Here is a 19,458-nt window from a genome sequence, read left to right on the forward strand (position 1 = left end):
TTGACAACAGTTGCCACAGAAGCCATTACTTTCAGCGCCTTTTGTTTTTCACCTGTTGAGTGTTGTTCAACATAGATCCTAGAATTCTAGAGTTCTAGGTCTGGAATCTACAGTGGTCTAAATCTTATATCAACATTCATTTAGTAATTTATAAGGTCATACATTTATATAATATTTAAAATAGATCTATTATCTAGTATCATTTATATCTAGAATCTAGCTAAACTCTAGTAGAGATACAAATACAATAATTTATAACAATCATTAAATCATTTATTATCATAATTATTAAACACTAACAGTAGTAACAGTAGCAATCTCAATTCTCACTCAATAATTAAAATAATGGAATAATGGTTAACCATAATGCTCATACTCATCATTAATTCATTTACTCACCCTATTAATATTTGAAAGTATTTGAGTACCAGTATTCAGCATTTTATTTTTAAAGTTGAATCACTCAAATTATTCCCAAAATTACCCAACCAATCCAATGTCTCTAGTCTAGATCTAGTAATAGATCTAGATCTAATGGATATAGTAAAAGTAGACAATCAATAGTACTGCTGGCTATAATACTGTAGATGTACTCATCTAGTAAATCTAGTATCTACTAACTACTATAATAATAATAATCTTTATTATCCGTAAGGAAATTTGTCTTACAATTTGTGTATTACACCAAACAAAAAACATTATAACTATAAGAAACCAAAGTGTACATTCACGCCAGACTCACTCATAATTTACATGTGACAAAGTTTATACCAGATTGTTCTTATTGAATGATTTGATTGCCAGGGGAACAAAAGAGTGTTTGTGTCTGTTTGTCTTTGCTATCAGTGTCTTGTATCTCTTTTGTGATGGTAAAATCACAAAATCCTGACACAAAGGGTGATTCTTTGTTTCGAGGATCTTGTTAGCTTTTTTATAGATGGTCTCAAACAACTGCCCAAATGGGGTTTGTTTTTTGCAAATGATTTTGCCAGCAGCATTTAGGATTCTATAAAGTTTATTTTTATTTTTAATGCTCAGATTGCCATACCAGGCAGTGATATTGAAACTGAAAATATTGCAGATGTGAGCGTGATAAAACATAGCCGAGGCCTTTTTGCTAACATTAAATGAGGACAGTTTTCTTAGTAATCATAATCTTTGCTGCCCTTTCTAGATCAGTTTGAGCTAGTGTGACAAGTGTCAGTTCCCTAAATTTTTTTCTCTAGCACTTTTCTTCTGACTGATCTCTTGTCCTCTGCTGATTTGTACCAGTTTTCCTGTTAATTGTTGATTTTGTGTTGAATTTCACTTTAGAAAGTAGATCAATAAATAATATCATATAGATTTAGGTGTAGAGCTAGAGTATATAAAATGTATAATATTGTATAATGTATAGTAAGATATTTAAATATTTATTATAGAGCCAAATTCAATATATTGTTACGAATCTCAATATCCAGGCTCTCTGCAAACTGCACCATACACCACCAACTTAAAGAACTTGACAACTCAGGGCTCCAAAGTAACATAACACTTTAATAGTTGAATAAATAACAGCCAATACTGTACAATTGGCAACACGTACACTGTACAAATATCTCTCCGATAACACCATACCGCCGTATCAACTCTTGCACTGGCCTCTCCGTCTCGTTCCGGGCTTGCACTGGGTTCAACAGTTCAGGACTGACTTCACACACTAGGCTCGTTGTGGATCAGAGCATTCTTAAAAAACAGAACCATCCAAACCCGATTCGAAGGTGCCATCTCTAGTCAAAAAAGTTTGGAAGAAGGACTACCACAAGGTTCAGCCCTTAGCTGCACTCTCTTTCTAATCTTCATGAATGACCTCCCGGACCTCATTTCGGTCAATAAGGCACTTTATGCAGACGACTTTTTAATTTGGACTACAGAGAAATATCCAGTGCTGACTAGATCCAAACTAAATAGAGCCCTCACAACTATCTCCACATATTCAAAATTATGGAAAATGGAAATAAACAAAGAAAAGTCAGTTTATTCAATCTTTAGCCACAGCAACAAAACAGCAAAAAGAAACTACATCATAAAAATAGACTCTCAGCCAATAAATAAAGAAGAAAATCCAACATATCTTGGTGTAAAACTAGACCAAAGACTGTCTCTAAAACACTTTATGGCAGATTTAAAAGAAAAGGCATCACAAAGATTAAACATAATAAAACACCTAGCAGGAACATCCTGGGGAGCTGAAAAGAAAACCTTAAGACAGTTATACACTGGATATGTCAGATCTGTAATGGATAACTGTCTCTCCATACAAGTAGCTGCCAACAAAACCTATCAATCATCATTAGATACAATCCAAAACCAAGCCTTGCGGTTAATAAGTGGAGGTATGAGAACTACTCCCACAGCAGCCTGTGAAATAGACTCCAATATTGAACCTCTTAAGTTAAGGCGCAACAGAGCAGCATTAGAAGCTATTGAGAGATACAGAAGGTTGGAGGACGATCATCCAAATAAATTACTAACACAGAGAAATAGGAAAAACAACCAAAAAAAGCAAAGGACCCTGATCCAACTTACTGACGAACTAGCCCTAAAACACCACCTACCCAATAACAGAGAAAAGATTACCAGGTTTTCAAACATTACACCCGGACTAAACTACAAACAACCAACCATCAAAAAACATTTACTAAATAACACCTTAACAAAAGAATCAAATCCACTGGAGCTCAAAGTAGGCACGCTTGAAACAATCGAAAGCTATCAAAAAACAGCTATCCATATTTATACAGACGGATCGGCTTTCAAAGCTACCATCAATGCTGGTCTTGGTGCCTTCCTGGTCTTCCCTAAAAATTAAACACTTTGAGATAAGCGCACCCTGTGGTGATTACTGCTCAAACTTCCAAGCCGAAATTGAGGCAATTACCATAGCACTCCAGACAGTGGAAAACAAATTATATGAAGGAGTGCAACCACCATCAGATATTGTCTTTACAGACTCCCAATCTACTCTGCAAGCACTTAACAGCAGCACCTCAAACAGCCCAAGAGAGTTGACAACACTCAGTGTGATAATCCACCAGATGATATCAAAATTAAATATCAATATTACACTACATTGGATCCCTGGACACATTGGCATCATGGGAAATGAAAAGGCAGATAAGCTATCAAAGGCAGGTTCAACTATGGAACAACCAGATAGACCTGTTAACTACCTCACCCTAAGGTCAATGTTAGTCAACAATCACAAAGAGGAGTGGCTCAACCAATGGGCATCAGGAAACACAGGCAGAGCCTTGTACAGAGAAATGACTATGCCTAACAAATTGGACAGTATTAACTTCCTCCCCCGCAAAGAACAATCTACAATCTTCCAACTAAGAACAGGACACACACCACTATTAAATTACCACCTGAACAAAATAAACTCCACACAACTACCCCTTTGCAGACACTGCGCCCACCCCTTTGAAACCATAAACCATATCCTCTTTGAATGCCCCTCCCTAATCCACCTTAGGCAGACCCTACTTCCACTACAGCCCAACATAACCAACACCCTGTACGGCAGTGCTGAACAACTGAAGAAAACAGCACACTTTTTTTCCTTGGCACAGTCTGCAAAAGAGCTCACAGCTCAGCAGCAATAAAGCTGGCTAGAAGAAAAAGAAGTCGGACTCGATCACAGACCAAGATCAAGACGCCGTTCGTCTCAACTGTACTTGATAGTACTCCGCACTGAACCGTCGTAATGCTCCATACAGAACCACACCGCTGAACCACACTGAACTGTGCTGTAGTTGACCGGACTGTAGTGAACCGGGCTCTGAACCCCTGTTGTGAACCGTGCTGTATTGAGCCCCTTTTCTCCACCATCTTGACTGCGACACCTCCGCTCTTATATAGGGTCCCTACTGGCCTTCTCGAACCGGACAGAACGCCGCTCGACGTTTCTAGGTGGTCAGATGACTACATCCCTTGTGACGCTCCTGAGCTCTGTTCACAACTCCGATTCTACTCGAACCATCATGTTGACACTCGTCACGGCTGACGGTCGTAACTCGTCATGGTTGACCACTCGTCTAGCGCTGGCCTGGGGCGATTTGCATCGGCTGACTACACACACACCACTACCCCCATCTGTGCCACCACCAGGTTTATAACAATATATAGGCCTATAAATAATGAAGGATAAATTAATGGTTAACAAAATTAGAACACACACTAGATTTCACTAGAAATTAATTATTAAGTGATGGACGAGGCAGCAAGTCAAAATGGTGTCCAATTACAGTGTGGGGATTCCATCTTACTTGGTCTACATTCGCACCATGTCAAATTCTTCTAACACACAAACCAAATATTTCCTGCATGATAATGTTTGCGTTTATGATGCAAATTAATTCACTTAAGTCAAAACAAGGCTTTATATAGTGTACGATGTATGTTTTGTAGCATAGAAACATTATAAACCGGGACTGATATAGCCCGAGGACCTCCTGTTTAACCATTGTCTCTGCTTTGAAATAACAACAAAGGTTCATTTACTTTACTTAAAGCATCAACAAATGTTTTTTTTTCCATTTTGCTAAATCTAAAGGCCCATGAAAGCTCTTCAGATGTCATTTGAACAATCGAAGTTCAATATTTGTAGGCCCAGCATTTCACACTATTTTTGTTAACTATCCATGCTTGATTACCATCAGGTTTACTTCTCTTCTGTATAAATCAATTATATTATACATTCTTAATTTATTTGCAATAAATTTCTTTTGTGTGTGTGTATAGGAATCATTTTAAAAAGGCGGTGTAAAAGAAACAAAGTTAAGAAAAAGAATGGGTCAAACATTGAGGAGGGCAGCTCAGTGGACTTCTGCTCAAGATGGACACACAGGCAAACTGGAATTCACAGCACTAAATGAAGAGCTTATCAATATGATTTTACAATTTATAGAGGAAGGTAAATCCCCTGAAGAAACTCACTTAATCTTCAAAAAGCCACTTGTTTGGAAAACAAATTTAAATGCTCTACAGTTATCTGGTCCTGGTTATTCTGGACAGTAAGTAAACAACTATACATTAAATTTGTAACTGAAAATGTTATTTGTTGATTTCAAAATACCAGTCTTCACCAGAAGTCTTCACAAACTAGAACAGAAAGCAAACTAGAGCTGTGAGATTTGTAACAAACAGTTTGATTAGAGTAAGACTATTAGTAAAATCAATAAATATAGAGACCCATCAGGTAAGAGGACTAAACAATATATAGTAGCAATATGCAATAATACATAAAACACTGAACCATAGTTTACAAATGCAAAAATAAAGCGTAATAAAATACTAGGAAAAACACAAAAATATAGTCACATTTCTTATTCCATATGCTAGGAAAAACTTGCAGAAGTTCTCCTTCTTCCCTAGTGCTCTTAGAACATGGAATAAGTTGCCAGTATCAGCCCGAAAAACAAGTGACTGATTTTAAGTCACTGATTAACATGCGTAACTAGATAGACACATGGATACACATAATTATCTTTAATTTCAAAGTACATCTTTAATTTATGGGATAACAAGATACATTGTTAAAAAGGTTTATATTGCTAGAAATTAATTTAAAAATTGAACACCATCGGTTTAATATCACAATTTTTGTCACAAGAGAAATTACAAATCTCTTTATATTTAAGAGCACAAGTTTGGAAAATCTATTTTTAAAAATTGAAGCTAAACTTATGCACACAAGCTCAAATTTCAAATAGGTTTATACATTTCTTTTTTCTTTATGAAGTGATGAAAATGTTGAGTCTTCTGCTGTTTCACCCAAGGATAAAACGCCGCTTCTAAATTTAACAGATGGTGTGCTACATATTCTCAGTCTTTCACAAGCTTTATATGTGCTTCAAATAGCTGGAGAGAGAAAACTAGAAGAACTCAGGGCTTGTTTAGAAGGTAAGTAATCCATATCAAACTTTAATATTGATTTTATTGTAAATTTTTTTTGCATTTTCAAAGAAATTTGAATAATACAATTTTACTTGAAATGTGCAGAAAATCGTGATCCAGTTACCAATATGCTGGGAGATAGATTTGCAACAGTCGAAGGTTCTGACAACTCAATTTTTAGATATCATGAAGAAATAACAAAAGAAATTGAAGCTCTGATGAAAAGTGCAGTGAGTTCAAACTTTATTCATTTATATTCATGGTGACAAATCTGATTTCAAGCTTAATTCACTTTTAGAATTCAAAAATAGAAAACTATATTCAAGTGAACTTGTCTTCTATAATTGGCACTAATAATTATAAGGACTTATTTAAGTAAAAAAAAAAGACTTAATAGGTTGTGTCATCAAAAAATATATATGTAAAAACTAATCTTTTAGACGACATTCATGAGTGTACTTAGTTCTAATAGATATCTGATGTATTTTGTAGAGACTAGATTAATCACAGATAAAATGTATTATATTTACACCAATTCTTAACATTAGGCAAAGTAAATGCATTGTAGATTCTCTTTTCACAGGGCGACAATGATGAAGAGAAAGCCAAAGAAATTGAAGAAAAAAAATGCATTTTAAGCCTTAGGTTGAAATTGCAGCGTCTCGATGAACAGATGATGAATGCCAGTATACTGAAGATTACGCAGTTAATATATTTTTATATATAAATTATTATATTCTGTTATTGTAGCTGTCAATCTGAAACTTACTAGCTATTTCCATTGCAATGAACAAATATATTTAAATCAAAACCCATGAAATGACAAGCACTTTCTCATAGCTGATGAAGGTTTGACTGTAATAAGAATATTTTCTTGGAATCTTTGTGGCAGTATTCCTTTTTGCCATACTCAGCTTTCATTGTTGTTATTGTGGAGCTATGACACTAAATGCAGCATTTCTGAACTAGAACATCTGTTTTGTCTTAGATTAAGGGGTGCTACTTTAACTGAAAAGCAAATTCTAAAAGTGTAAAACAAATCAGTACTGATTCTTAAGGACAATTATTTCTATTCATATACAAAAAATGTTCTGTTAGTGAAACTTTAAGCAAAGTTAATATGAGTGAAATTTGTTATATTTAAAAAAAAAATAATGAATAATCCCTAAGATTAAAATTTTTTAACAATGCTTGATTTTTTCTTCTTATTAGAGATGTTCGGCTAAATCCCAAAATTGTTGATGGTGAAGTTTCAGTTCTCAAAAGAGTATGTGGTCCAGACAAACAAAGATTTGCTTTAGAAGACATAGACTATTATGGTAAGTGAATATAAGAAATAATTGCTGGACAACAATTATCACCCTTCACCTTTAGCTGTCTTTAAGTCGGTTAGACCATTGTGGCACCAAACATGTTCTAACAACTGTCTCTTTTCATTCCTTTCTGCCTTTTTCTGGGATGTGTGTCTTCAATAGGCAGACTCATCCATTCCTTTATGTTGTCCTCACATGGATGGCTGCCTGGTCGTATGTTTTGTGCGCTAGACTGTCGTTCAGATTTATCGATGGTCCAGGGTTCAAACCCTGCCCGCTCCCATCCCTCGTCATCCTGCGGGAGGTTTGGACTAGGAAGTAATTATCTTCAACATCCGAAACAATTAAAACAAACAAAACAACAAACATTGCTTGCCTCTTCTGCTTTTCCCTGGAACTTTTCCCTGCTGAAAAGTCTTTGCAAGCCCTGAGGATCTCTTAATATGGTTTTATATGGCTGTACAGTCTTAGCTCATGTTTTTTGACAGTGGTCAGGATTATAATTTTTAATCAATGATATTAACGAATATTATAATCATCCATTATTATAAATATAAATAAAAAATATTCATACCCTTTTATTTTGAAAGAAAACTAAGCTTTACTATCATTTTTCCATATAGCCAATTTGACTCAGGCCAACATTTATGTTCTTAATTTGTCTGGTAATGGTTCAGTTTTTAGTTGAATTCTTTAAACTTGAAATAATAATTTATATTGCAAGAAAAGACTATTTTATTACTTAAGAATTTAAACATATTTCTTTCTTTCAGGTGATGGATATGTGTATCAAAATGGATGTAGAGCAGCTCCATGGCGACAGTTGAACGGAGACATTTGTTATATTGTAATTCGTACATTTGATAATGAAAGCCCTCTTTATGTCACAGCAAATACTAGTGGCTATTATTTAAATAAAGTAAGTGATCTTTAATTATTTTTTTTTATTATTATATTATTATATAATAACAAAATATTTAAAATATATATATATATATATATTTGCTAAATACCACTGACTTATCCATCGAGAAATCTATGAAACCGTTGAATGGATTGGCATGAAAAGTTCTGACTAGAACCTAAACCTTGGACTTCTGAATTTGCCACTTCATCTAGCAGTGACCAATAACCAGGCTAAAATCTTACTTCTGTCAAAGATCCTTTTGTGCTATAGCCACATGGCCTTGGGTAGCAATTTGTGTCCTTGTCAGAGCTTATCAGTATTTAACCATATCTTATTTCACCTTTTTCTCTAAGAGGCACGGTGGCTGAGTGGTTAAGCGCTTGGCTTCCAAACTTGGGGACTTGTGTTTAAATCTCTGTGAAGACTGGAATTTGAATTTCAGGATTTTTATGTCGCCCCAACTCCAATGTGTACCTGACTTTATTTTGTGAAGGTAAAAGGCGGTTGGTTGTTGTTTAATTTTTGTTTAACTTTACTCTTCTCTCAATAGCCACTGTACTTCACTAATTTCAGAGAGAAGGAAGTTTAGAGCCTACAGATCCACTATTTGAAATATCCACATCTATGAATATCCCTAATGAAAAATAGGTTTAGAAGTTTTTCATCATTGTCCTTTCAGGAATAGTAACTGATCCACCCCAGAACCATTCATATAATTCTTTCTCAGACTGGTACCATTATAACTAGAACAGTTACAGACAGAACAAAAATGAGCCTACTGAAATTGTTTCTTCATGAAGACTCATGTTTGTTGTTAGTCCATCTTTTGTTTTTATACTTTTATGTTTTGGTCAAGATTTAATAGATTTTTTTTTATTTCAAGGGTCCCTCTGCAGACAAGAATGGCCAGCTGAATTTTGAAAACCCGGGAACTGACACATATAGAGAGATAGTTTCTTTGTTAAAAGCCAAATCTCCACATTTTGCTGAAATGATCACACAACAGGTGAGGACATGGTGTTTTACATAAACTTGTTTATTTGACTTTTTGTTGATCTTAATATTTGATTGTTAAATTACTTATTTCTTAGGATTCCTTAGGAATAGGGTGTTCGGATATTTTCACAGGCTTTGCCTGAATTAGATTTGGCAAAATATGTATGTGGCTACTGGGTTTTCATGAAATACTGCACTCATTCTTAATCTTTTGAATCGAAGATTAATGCCTTAAATTATTATAAGTATGCATAGCGGGACTATATGGAATGAATACATAATGTATCTATGATGTCATGTTTGAACATTTTTTTTGGAGGGTGTATGTGTGTGTGTGGGGGGAGTAATGTAACTTAATTTTTTGATTAACATCTTGATATCAATATTTCTTTAAACTCACATGTATTAAAATATTAAATATTTTATCACTTCTTAGTCACATGTATTAAAAATGTGTTACTTTTTTTTTGCAAAGTTTATTATTCAGCTGCTATGTAAAATAATACTTATTCGTGAAATAAAAAAAACAAACATATTAAATCTTGACACTTTGTCATAAACATAGCCGAGGTGAATGAGCTGAGTATTCCATGAAATTCATTTGTGATAGACTTCAATCTAAGAATTCTATCAATGTTCTGGAGCCCTCTTATTAGTGCCAGATATTTTACAGGCAGAGTAAAAATGGTCTGTCATAGTTTTAACCACACAAAACTCTCATGAAGTTATATTACAACATAATCTATCAGGATAAATCTTAATAAAAAGTTTATTGTTTTAATTAGAAACATGTTTATATTTATTTTTCTACTTCGAAACATGTTTATGTATTTAATTTATGTTGCCATTTCAGTTATTTTTATGTATGTTAAATTTGCATTCCTTTATTTAAATTTTTTTTTCATTAATTGTTAACAATTATTTTAATTATATTATTATAAATAGTTAAGAGAAACGTTAGCTCAATAGCTCAAGCTTAATTACATTTAGGAATTTACAATGAGGTCTTACAAAGATAAAGAGTCTGGCCAAGTAGTTTTGCATGATGGGGAGGCAGGTGAGGGTGACAGGACTCAGAGGTCAGACAGGAATAACAAGCAGCACAAGGACCAACAGCAAGACAAAGATCACACACAAAAGACACAGAGCAAAAAAAAACTTCAACCCTCTTTGAAATGGAAGAATCTGGAAGTGGAAGAAGAAGATAAGAAAACGTAGGCAGATGATTTCTCATTTCACTGGTGTGGTGCTACTAATCCCTTTTGCTCTATTAAATTTTGCTTGATGATGACCCTTAGAACATTACAGAAGTGGGTACAAGCTAAAGGTGTTATCAGTAACTATTAAAAAGAACTGTAAGTGGGTAAAAATCTGTACAAATTAAAAAAATTGTCTTCAATTAATGCACATTTCCTTTAAAAGGGAATGAAAATTTAAAAAAAAAAGATATTGTCTAAAATGTATGAATCTAAAACTTAATATCCAAATTAAAAATAGTTTCCTCTTTTTACTTGTTCATGGGTCATGATCGAACTAAGAATAAGACTACTTTATTGTCATATTGTCAATATTCTCTTTCATTATTTTTTTTCAATAACATTACCTGGTATTCCACAAAAATAAGTCAGATGTTTCTTTTTCTTCCATACTGATGCCGCTGTCTGTCAACATCCTAGTCTGCAAAGCATATGCATTAATTGTTTACAGATAAAAGATGCTATTAATTTGTATTTTTATTTGTACTTTGTCATCAAGTTAAAATGAGTTAAAGTTTTTGACTTTTGTGGAGATTATCTCTCAGAGTAGTCGTATCTCTTGAGACTTAAACAAATTTTGTTAAATTGACTGTCTTTAATAATTTTGTCTAAAGGAAATTATAGATGCGTTTAATAAAGCTGGAGTTCGTTTGAATGAAGAGATTGCATTACCCCATTCACGAAGATATAAATGGCAGTAATTATATGGCTATAATAACTACTGTTTAAATTTGTTTTAAAATTTGTATCTTTTGCTTTATTTTTTATTTTTGTGTTGATTTGGTGTTAGTGTTTGCAGTGGTGTAAGTAATGCAATCTATTGTGTTATAGGTTGATCCAAAATGTTTTTTGTTTGACCCAGAGTTAAAAATGAAAAGTTGAAGAAAAATAACAAATTTTTAAATAAAAAAAATACCATATATCAGTTTCCTGCATTAACTTTCTTAACATTTTGTGTATTCGTTTTTATGCTACTTTTTACAGTTCTAGAATCTTATAGATTAAAAAAAAAGTTAACATTACTCATGATACATTTCATGACAGAATTTTTAATAATCAAAATTATTTTTTAAGTACCTACAATTTTCTTATATTTAAAAACAATTGTGCTTCATTCATTTATGAAAATTTATTGCACAGTACAATATAAGTAATATAAGACTACACTTTTCTTTGCTTTTTTTTATATTTATTTGTATAAATCAATTTTCAGTCGAGAATCCATTAATATTCCCCAAAGACATCACCATTTGCTGACCAAGTAAGTCTAATTATTCTCTAATTTTTTTTTAAAGCTTTCAGGGCTATTCAATACTGTTTAAAATTTTTAACATATATTTTCTTATTTGAAAAGAAATACATTTTATGCTTATAACTCAAAAAATCAACTTAAGATACCTGTACAAATAAAGTGTTTTTAGTGTTGAGCTCACAGTAAACAGTTCCCCTTTCAGACCTTGTGATCCATAGGGCAGAAGTTTCATGTTGCCAGCACAATGACTACCTACCTTTACTTTCCCCAACTAAAGTCAGGTACCTATTAGAGTAGGGTGGACTCAGGGGCCCCCTAAAAATCCAGAAATGCAAAACCCCAGCCTGCACTTAGATTTAAACCTAGGACTCTCAGGTTCAGAAGCCAAGTGCTTAACCACTCAGCCATTGATGTCACAGTAGTAGAACACATTAATATTAGAGGAAATAGTGAAGAAACAAGAAGAATGTAAAATTACTTTTTAAAAAAGATAAAACCTCCTTTATATAACTTATAGAGCAATTGTTTTTCTATTAATTACTAATGAGTGTTAGATTTTACAAAAATTGAACATCTCTTAGACCCCTCCCCCTTACCCCCATGAAAAAATCCTGGTATAGGGAATGTATAAATGTACTAAGACTTAATAATGTTCTAATGGTAGACCTTTAGATCTAGACTTAGAAGAGGGTGTGCAAAATATTCCTGAACATTAATTTATTAAACTAAATTTATATTAATTTTTTTTTCAACTTTGAAAATTATATAATGAGCTAGTAATTCTTTTCCCAAAGATATACATTAACTATCAAATTTCTTGGAAAATCTATAGAGCCGTTTTACAAAATTGTCTAGCCACCCAGAAGGTTTTGCCTACCCCATTTCGAATCTGCGACTTGAATTGTAAAAAAAACTCAAGACTATCTCTAAGCACAGATCTGCATCCTTTTTCGTGTTGGGGCTAGTATCGTACTGCTGTTTATCTGTTGAAAATTTTTAAATTGAGTTTTTTTTTTAAAGACACTGACTTTTTCTTTTCCATTAAAGAAACTGTTACCTTACAGAATTTCTCTGTTCAAATTATTGTACTTCAGCTCATACAGCTACATATTTGAACTAAGAAAGGAAAATATGCAGCAGAAATTTACTTGGCTTCACTAATTACAATTATTTTTTTAAATAAATGGTCAATTTCATAATGTTGTTGATTTCCACTAAGACACCAATTGTATATAGCTCTTGAATAAGATATAATTCCTATTAACTGAATCTGATCTTACTGCTCTAGCATTTCAAGATATTGTACTTACTATATCTTATTTTTTTTTTACAATAGTAAATTGAAATCTAAGGATAAATCTGATACAGAGGATAGATTTAGTGAAAGTTCCACTGAGAGCGAGGAAGAAGAGGAGGTGATTGAAAGAAGGCATGAAGCTAATGCTGATCTACCGACAGAGTATTGGCAAATACAGAAGTTGGTGAAATACCTAAAGGTTAGGCATTTTATTTCCAAAGAAGGCTTAAATTCTTCAAATGTATGCTCCGAAATTCATTTCCACAATTAGAACTATCATCAACTGTCTTCCTTATAATGAAAATGCCACTTTCTCTCTTAATTATTCTCCTTTCATTTATTTGATTTGCCTATCTCTAATTCTAATTCTCACGTGTTTTGTTTCTTTGTCAGGGAGGAAATCAAACTGCAACAATTATCGCATTATGTTCTCTGCGTGACTTTAACCTTAATCAAGAAACATGTCAATTGGCTATACGAGATGTTGGAGGTCTGGAAGTTTTAATCAATTTGCTAGACACAGAAGAAGTCAAATGCAAGGTACTTCTATAGATTTTCTGCTTGCTGGCCAGGATTTTTACTTGTTTTATTTTTTTTTTATGTGAGAAAATATGGTTAATTACTACTTGAAAATTTTTTATTTCTAGATATTTATCAATTGGAATAATTATTATTTCACTCAATTTTGGCTGGAAAAATAAAAATGTTGTCAGGTTTCAATATACCAAACCTCTTGGCATTTACTTCATTTTTTTTTACAAATTGTCTTTGATTAATGTTTGAAAATAATATACACATTGAAAGATTCATTTCCACCTTGCCAGAAAGCAGTTTCTGTAAAAATGTTTGAGATTTTTGCAATACCATCATCAGTGTAACCGCAATAAACAATTTTTTTACCCCCAAAAAATTGGAAAAAACTTTACATAAAAATAGATAAAACTAAAACTTTGTCATTATTGCATTTGATGTTTGACTGTCTTTTCTGTATAAGTATATTCTTAATCATTTGAGACTTGATCACTACTAAAAAAGTGTGTTTCCTTCAGCAAATGTGATAATAATTTGAATAGAAAATTTAATGTAAAGGACATCAGAAAGATTTCTCCTGTCCACCTTCAAAAGGTTTTGGCATACATTGCAAATATGCTCATTTTATGATGTTACATACACACTACTTTGAAATAAAGAAAAGCATGATCAAGATTTAAAATCTTTTTTTTTTCTTCAGTGAAGTGGGTAACTCATGCTAATTGTTTATGTTTTATGGATCACAACTCTGTAATTTAACTTTTTTTTTGGGAATAAGTATGTTGCTTTGCTATCTATGGGGCAGATAATGTAAATGTCACCTGTGGCCTATGGTTAATGAGAGTGTTATGTGGCCAGCACAAGGACCAACTACCTTTACTTTTACCCAAGTAATTACTTCTATTTCTTACAACAGTGTTTCTCAAACTTTTTCCTTAAAGGAACACTTTGCACATTCTGAGTAATTATTGGAACACTTATTTTTTTAGAGAGGTGAATTCACATGGTGACCAACTAGTTAATTATTCCAGTAATTTATGGAACACCTATTCAGGCATGGTGAAACATCTATTCAGGCCTTGTGGAACATCTATTCAGGCCTGGTGGAACATCTATTCAGGCCTCGTGGAACATCTATTCAGGCCTAGTGGAACATCTATTCAGGCCTCACGGAACATCTATTCAGGCCTGGTGGAACATCTATTCAAGCCTCGTGGAACATCTATTCAGGCCTTGCGGAACATCTATTCAGGCCTTGCGGAACATCTATGAAATTCTTCAAAAGATTTTTTTGAGACTTAATCTTCAACTCTATTACATTTTTGTTCACTGCTTTATAAACAACGTTATCTAAATAATCATTGTTCAGAGATTTACATACTTAATTATTTCAGATTGGTGCATTGAAAATTTTAAAAGAGATTTCTAGAAACAGTCAGATCCGAAGAGCTATCGCTGACTTGGGAGGACTGCAGACAATGGTGAAGATACTTCGAGACCAAGATAAAGACTTGAGGTGTCTAGCAGCAGAAACTATTGCCAATGTTGCTAAATTTCGTCGAGCTAGAAGAACTGTCAGACAGCATGGTGGAATAAAGAGACTGGTGAGTAGTTACATTCTTCATTTGTCCAATGTCTTCCATGTTTCAAATGTTCCTTCAGAGTTGGAGATAATTTGCTTCCTAGTCTAAACCTCCCGGGTGATGGTAGCGGGCAGGGCTTGACCCTGGGACCATCGATGAGTCTGAAGGACAGTCCATCGCACAAACCGCCACAACCAGGCAGCCATCAACATTTCACTTTATATTGATAACTGGCTGTTTGGGATAGTATATGGTAAGGATACAGGGTATTCTTTCTTATGTTTTTAATCAACCATCTCACACCCATCTATGGTGTGTTGGTTAAAAAACTATCTTTTTTTTTTTTGTATTGCAAATTTCAAACATATAATTAGAAAATGTATCTAAGTGCCATTTTGAGCTCACCCATTATGCTTGGACTGTATGGATGCTTAATCAGATGGTTAAAGTAAAGGCAGTACTTATAATTTTGCTTGTTTGTAAACACAATAAGCCAAAGAATCAAGTAGATTTTATTTTCTATTAGAAAAACTGTCTAAAAAAACAAACTTACAGATTAATTTTTAAACAAAAATGATTAAATTTTTTCCTTCGTTGTAATCCTGTTTATTTCTACTGTGCATTATTTTTATATTGTTGGGGACATTGTACATGCTTTGTTTTTTTTTAGGTCAATTTGTTGGATTGTGTCAAGCTGAATAGTGCAGTCATGACACCTGAGATGGAGATGACAGTTGAAGTGGCCAGGTGCGGGGCCCTTGCCCTATGGAGTTGTTCAAAGAGTAAAAAGAACAAAGAGGCCATGCGTAGAGCTGGAGCTATTCCTCTGCTGGCGAAGTTGTTGAAGTCAGAGCATGAGAATATGTTGATACCTGTAGTGGGAACACTACAAGAATGTGCATCGGAGGTACATGATATATATTGTGTCCTTGTTATACAACCAAGGCTGAAATAATCTTTTTTTTTGAAGTAACATCTACAATTTATAAGATAAGAAAAAGATTACATAGGTTATCAATACTTCTAGATCAAACTTTTATCAAAGTTATTTTATGAAAGAAGATTAATATAGTATTTTCCAGACTTAAGTATAAATACCTGGATCAGCATATATTGCATACAGATTTTTTTTGCTTTATCTGTCTTTTATTTTTTCAATAAATTTACTGAATGTATTTAGACTGAAAATGTGATGATTTAAAAGCATTTATTAGTGATTTCTCTCTTTTTTTTTTTTTTTGTAACTAATTCAACTTTTAAGTTTCTTTTACTTCTGGATATATTTAATGTAAAACTTTACATTGTTTTTTATACATTATGAATATTGGCATTATACTTTAACTCACTCCTCTTTATCTGCAGCCTACTTATGGACTTGCAATAAGAACGGAGGGTATGATAGAGGATCTGGTGAAAAATTTAAAAAGTTCAAACACTGAATTACAAATGCACTGTGCTTCAGCTATATTTAAAGTAAGTTCAAATTATTTTATGAGCTTTTAGAGTTCCCTTTTCTTTAGATTTTCTTATATTGTCTTGGTACCAAAAGATTTTTTAAAAACGTTTCTGGATACTAAACCAATGTAGTTTATAAAGATGGTATTTGTTTTCCCTTAATTATTTTGACATTAAGTCTTTGATGTTTCTGGTAAAGATAAAATAATTGATTCTAAAATTAGGAGGTAAAAAAATAAGTTGAATAACAATTTTTTCTTTGTCTTTATTCAATTGGGCGTGCAGTAGTTAAGCACTTGGCTTCCTTTACATGGGATCCTGGGTTCAAATCTTGGGGAAGACTGGGATTTTGAATATTGGGATTTTTAAGGGCACCCCTGAGTCCAACCAACTCAAATGGGTACCTGACTTCAGTTGGGAAAAGCAAAGGTGGTTGGTCCTTGTGCCGACAACATGACACCCTGCTCGTTAACCGTTGGCCGAAGGTGACCTTAACACCATTTGCCCTACAGACCGCATGGTCTGAAAGGGGAACTTAACTTTTTTTTTTACTTTATTCAAGTAAAAAAAAAAAAAAGATAAGAATATAAGAATAGGTCCTTACACAAGGTAATTATTGGTGGCTATGAATAATGTTTTTTTTAAATGTTTTTCTAAGTGTGCTGAAGAGAAGGAGACAAGAGATCTAGTTAGGCAGTATGGAGGACTGGACCCACTTGTTGGACTGCTTACCAGTGGAGTGAATGACAAACAACTTCTAGCAGCAGCTACAGGTGCCATCTGGAAGTGCTCCATCAGTCCTGAAAATGTACAGAGGTTCCAAGAGCTGAAGGCCATTGATTTACTTGTGGGACTTCTTAATAATCAACCTGAGGAGGTGAGAATGTCCAGTGTATGGAACTCTGATGTTCTCCCAAGTGGGTTTGCTAAAACCTAGAAATGCACTTGTTAATTTGTTTCGTAAGAACTCAAAATAAACTTTTTAATGTCATCTTTGTTAGGTCCTTGTAAATGTGGTTGGGGCGCTTGGAGAATTAGCTAAAGATCCACCAAATAGACAGGCTATTCGTAAAGCCGGTGGCATTCCTTCACTTGTCAATTTACTTACGGGTACCAACCAGGACTTGCTTGTAAATGTGACATGTGCTGTGGGGCGCTGTGCAGAGGAGCCAGACAATATGCTGTAAGTTTTCCATTCTACTCAGCAATGTGCATTCATATTTTATTTTTGCTTTTATATAGCTCATCTCTATGTTTTTATAGCATGCTCATGGTTTACTGGCCCAGTCTTTTTTTGTGAACATGGTGTTTTTTTGTGTTGCTGTGTAGACCTCCTTCAGTCATAGAATGACTATGGTTCATCTCATAGAGTACTTTTTTATGTGACTGTAGAGCCATATTCTCGAGAGACATTCCTGTCACATAAATGCAGGTAAAGGTGGCATTTGCTTTGGTGATAGAGGGACCAGTCATTTTTCATTTGTGCAACATTTACACTTAGACTCGGGGCAATGGGCAGCAAGCTGTCTCCACAAAGATGTGTCACTGGCAATGTTTGAAGCCTCTTCCCACCTGATGTCCACTGTTCTGAGGTTCTCCATGAAAGTGTGGCGCCAAGTTATATGAGGACATCCCCATTTGCACTTTCCTTGTATTGGTATTGGCCTCCATGTCATCGCAACTCGTGGTATGCATAATTCATTTTGTTGGAGAACATGTCCGGCAAATGTTATGCAGCCATTGGTCACAACCTCGTTAAGTGGTCGACTCATTGTTTCAGACTCGATCTCTTTAACTGACTCCATTAGGTACAAAGCAAAAGCAAATCAGCTCAAGTCAAATTTAAAAAATACATCTTTGGTTTTTAAACTCAAGACATCCAAACTGAAGTTCAACATTCCTTACCAGTCTTCCTTTTACTATTCATATATTTGTTTCTCAAGTTATGATTTTTTTTTGAGTCCAGGTAAATTATAGTTACAGTCATCAACAGGCACTTTTATATTTTTTGTTTTAAAACTGACATTATTTTTTTTGGTTGTTTTACATTTTATGACATAGTACTAATACTTTAATATTTTAAGTTTCAAATAGATTAAACAATTTTTTGTAGAAGTATATCTAACCCTCCTTGTTGTTGTATTCATTTTATATTCAGTATCATAGATAAACTTGATGGTGTCCGGCTCCTATGGTCACTATTGAAAAATCATAACAAAGAAGTCCAGGCTAGTGCTGCATGGGCCATCTGTCCTTGTATAGAGAATGCTAAAGTAAGTCAACCTGAAACCTCATTCATTAATGTTATCATTTACTTTTTCTTAAAAAAGGAGAAAAATCTGACCCAGGAAACTACAGACCAGTATCACTTACCAGCATCACATGTAAAATCCTAGAACACATAATATGTAGCAACATCATAAACCACTTAGACAAACATAATGTCCTCACACCATACCAACATGGCTTTAGGAAATATAGATCATGTGAAACACAACTAATAGGACTAATTGATGATTTTTCAAAAGGTTTAGATAACAGTGAACAAATAGATGCTATCTTACTAGATTTTTCTAAGGCTTTTGACAAAGTTCACCACCATAGTTTGCTTAAAAAATTAAAATATTTCGGCATTAATGGTCCACTGCATCAGTGGATTAAAGATTTTCTGATAGGGAGAGAACAAACCGTAATAATAAATGGCTCTAAATCAACACCGATAACAGTAAACTCAGGTGTACCTCAAGGAACAGTCTTGGGTCCACTACTATTTTTAATTTACATAAATGATTTACCAAATTGTATTACTTCAGGAACAAAAGTCAGATTATTTGCAGACGATTGCATAATATATAGAACAATAAAAACAACACAAGACACAGATATTTTACAAAGAGAATTAGATGAATTACAGAAATGGGAATCAAA

At 33.7% G+C, this 19,458-nt stretch overlaps 1 protein-coding gene across 3 annotated transcripts in view; it reads left to right on the plus strand.

Annotated features, from left to right (window-relative positions):
* Positions 1-19,458, plus strand: part of LOC106057263 (outer dynein arm-docking complex subunit 2-like) — a 56,856-nt gene continuing 37,398 nt past the window's right edge. The window contains exons 1-18 of one of the 3 annotated variants that reach the window (XM_056014676.1): positions 1-155; positions 4,786-5,057; positions 5,786-5,946; positions 6,046-6,170; positions 6,524-6,645; positions 7,153-7,259; positions 8,027-8,172; positions 9,044-9,166; positions 10,147-10,370; positions 11,626-11,673; positions 13,001-13,160; positions 13,355-13,501; positions 14,887-15,096; positions 15,746-15,982; positions 16,438-16,548; positions 17,189-17,407; positions 17,532-17,713; positions 18,689-18,803. In XM_056014676.1, coding sequence (XP_055870651.1) covers positions 4,834-5,057; positions 5,786-5,946; positions 6,046-6,170; positions 6,524-6,645; positions 7,153-7,259; positions 8,027-8,172; positions 9,044-9,166; positions 10,147-10,370; positions 11,626-11,673; positions 13,001-13,160; positions 13,355-13,501; positions 14,887-15,096; positions 15,746-15,982; positions 16,438-16,548; positions 17,189-17,407; positions 17,532-17,713; positions 18,689-18,803 — 2,661 coding nt within the window. In that variant the 5' untranslated portion in view covers positions 1-155; positions 4,786-4,833. Of the gene's footprint in view, positions 156-4,785; positions 5,058-5,785; positions 5,947-6,045; positions 6,171-6,523; positions 6,646-7,152; positions 7,260-8,026; positions 8,173-9,043; positions 9,167-10,146; positions 10,371-11,026; positions 11,110-11,625; positions 11,674-13,000; positions 13,161-13,354; positions 13,502-14,886; positions 15,097-15,745; positions 15,983-16,437; positions 16,549-17,188; positions 17,408-17,531; positions 17,714-18,688; positions 18,804-19,458 lie in introns of all 3 variants that reach the window. The other 2 variants (XM_056014677.1, XM_056014678.1) reach the window with 2 other exon arrangements.

Source organism: Biomphalaria glabrata, chromosome 16 (genome assembly GCF_947242115.1).
Source record: "Biomphalaria glabrata chromosome 16, xgBioGlab47.1, whole genome shotgun sequence".
NCBI lineage: Eukaryota > Metazoa > Mollusca > Gastropoda > Planorbidae > Biomphalaria > Biomphalaria glabrata.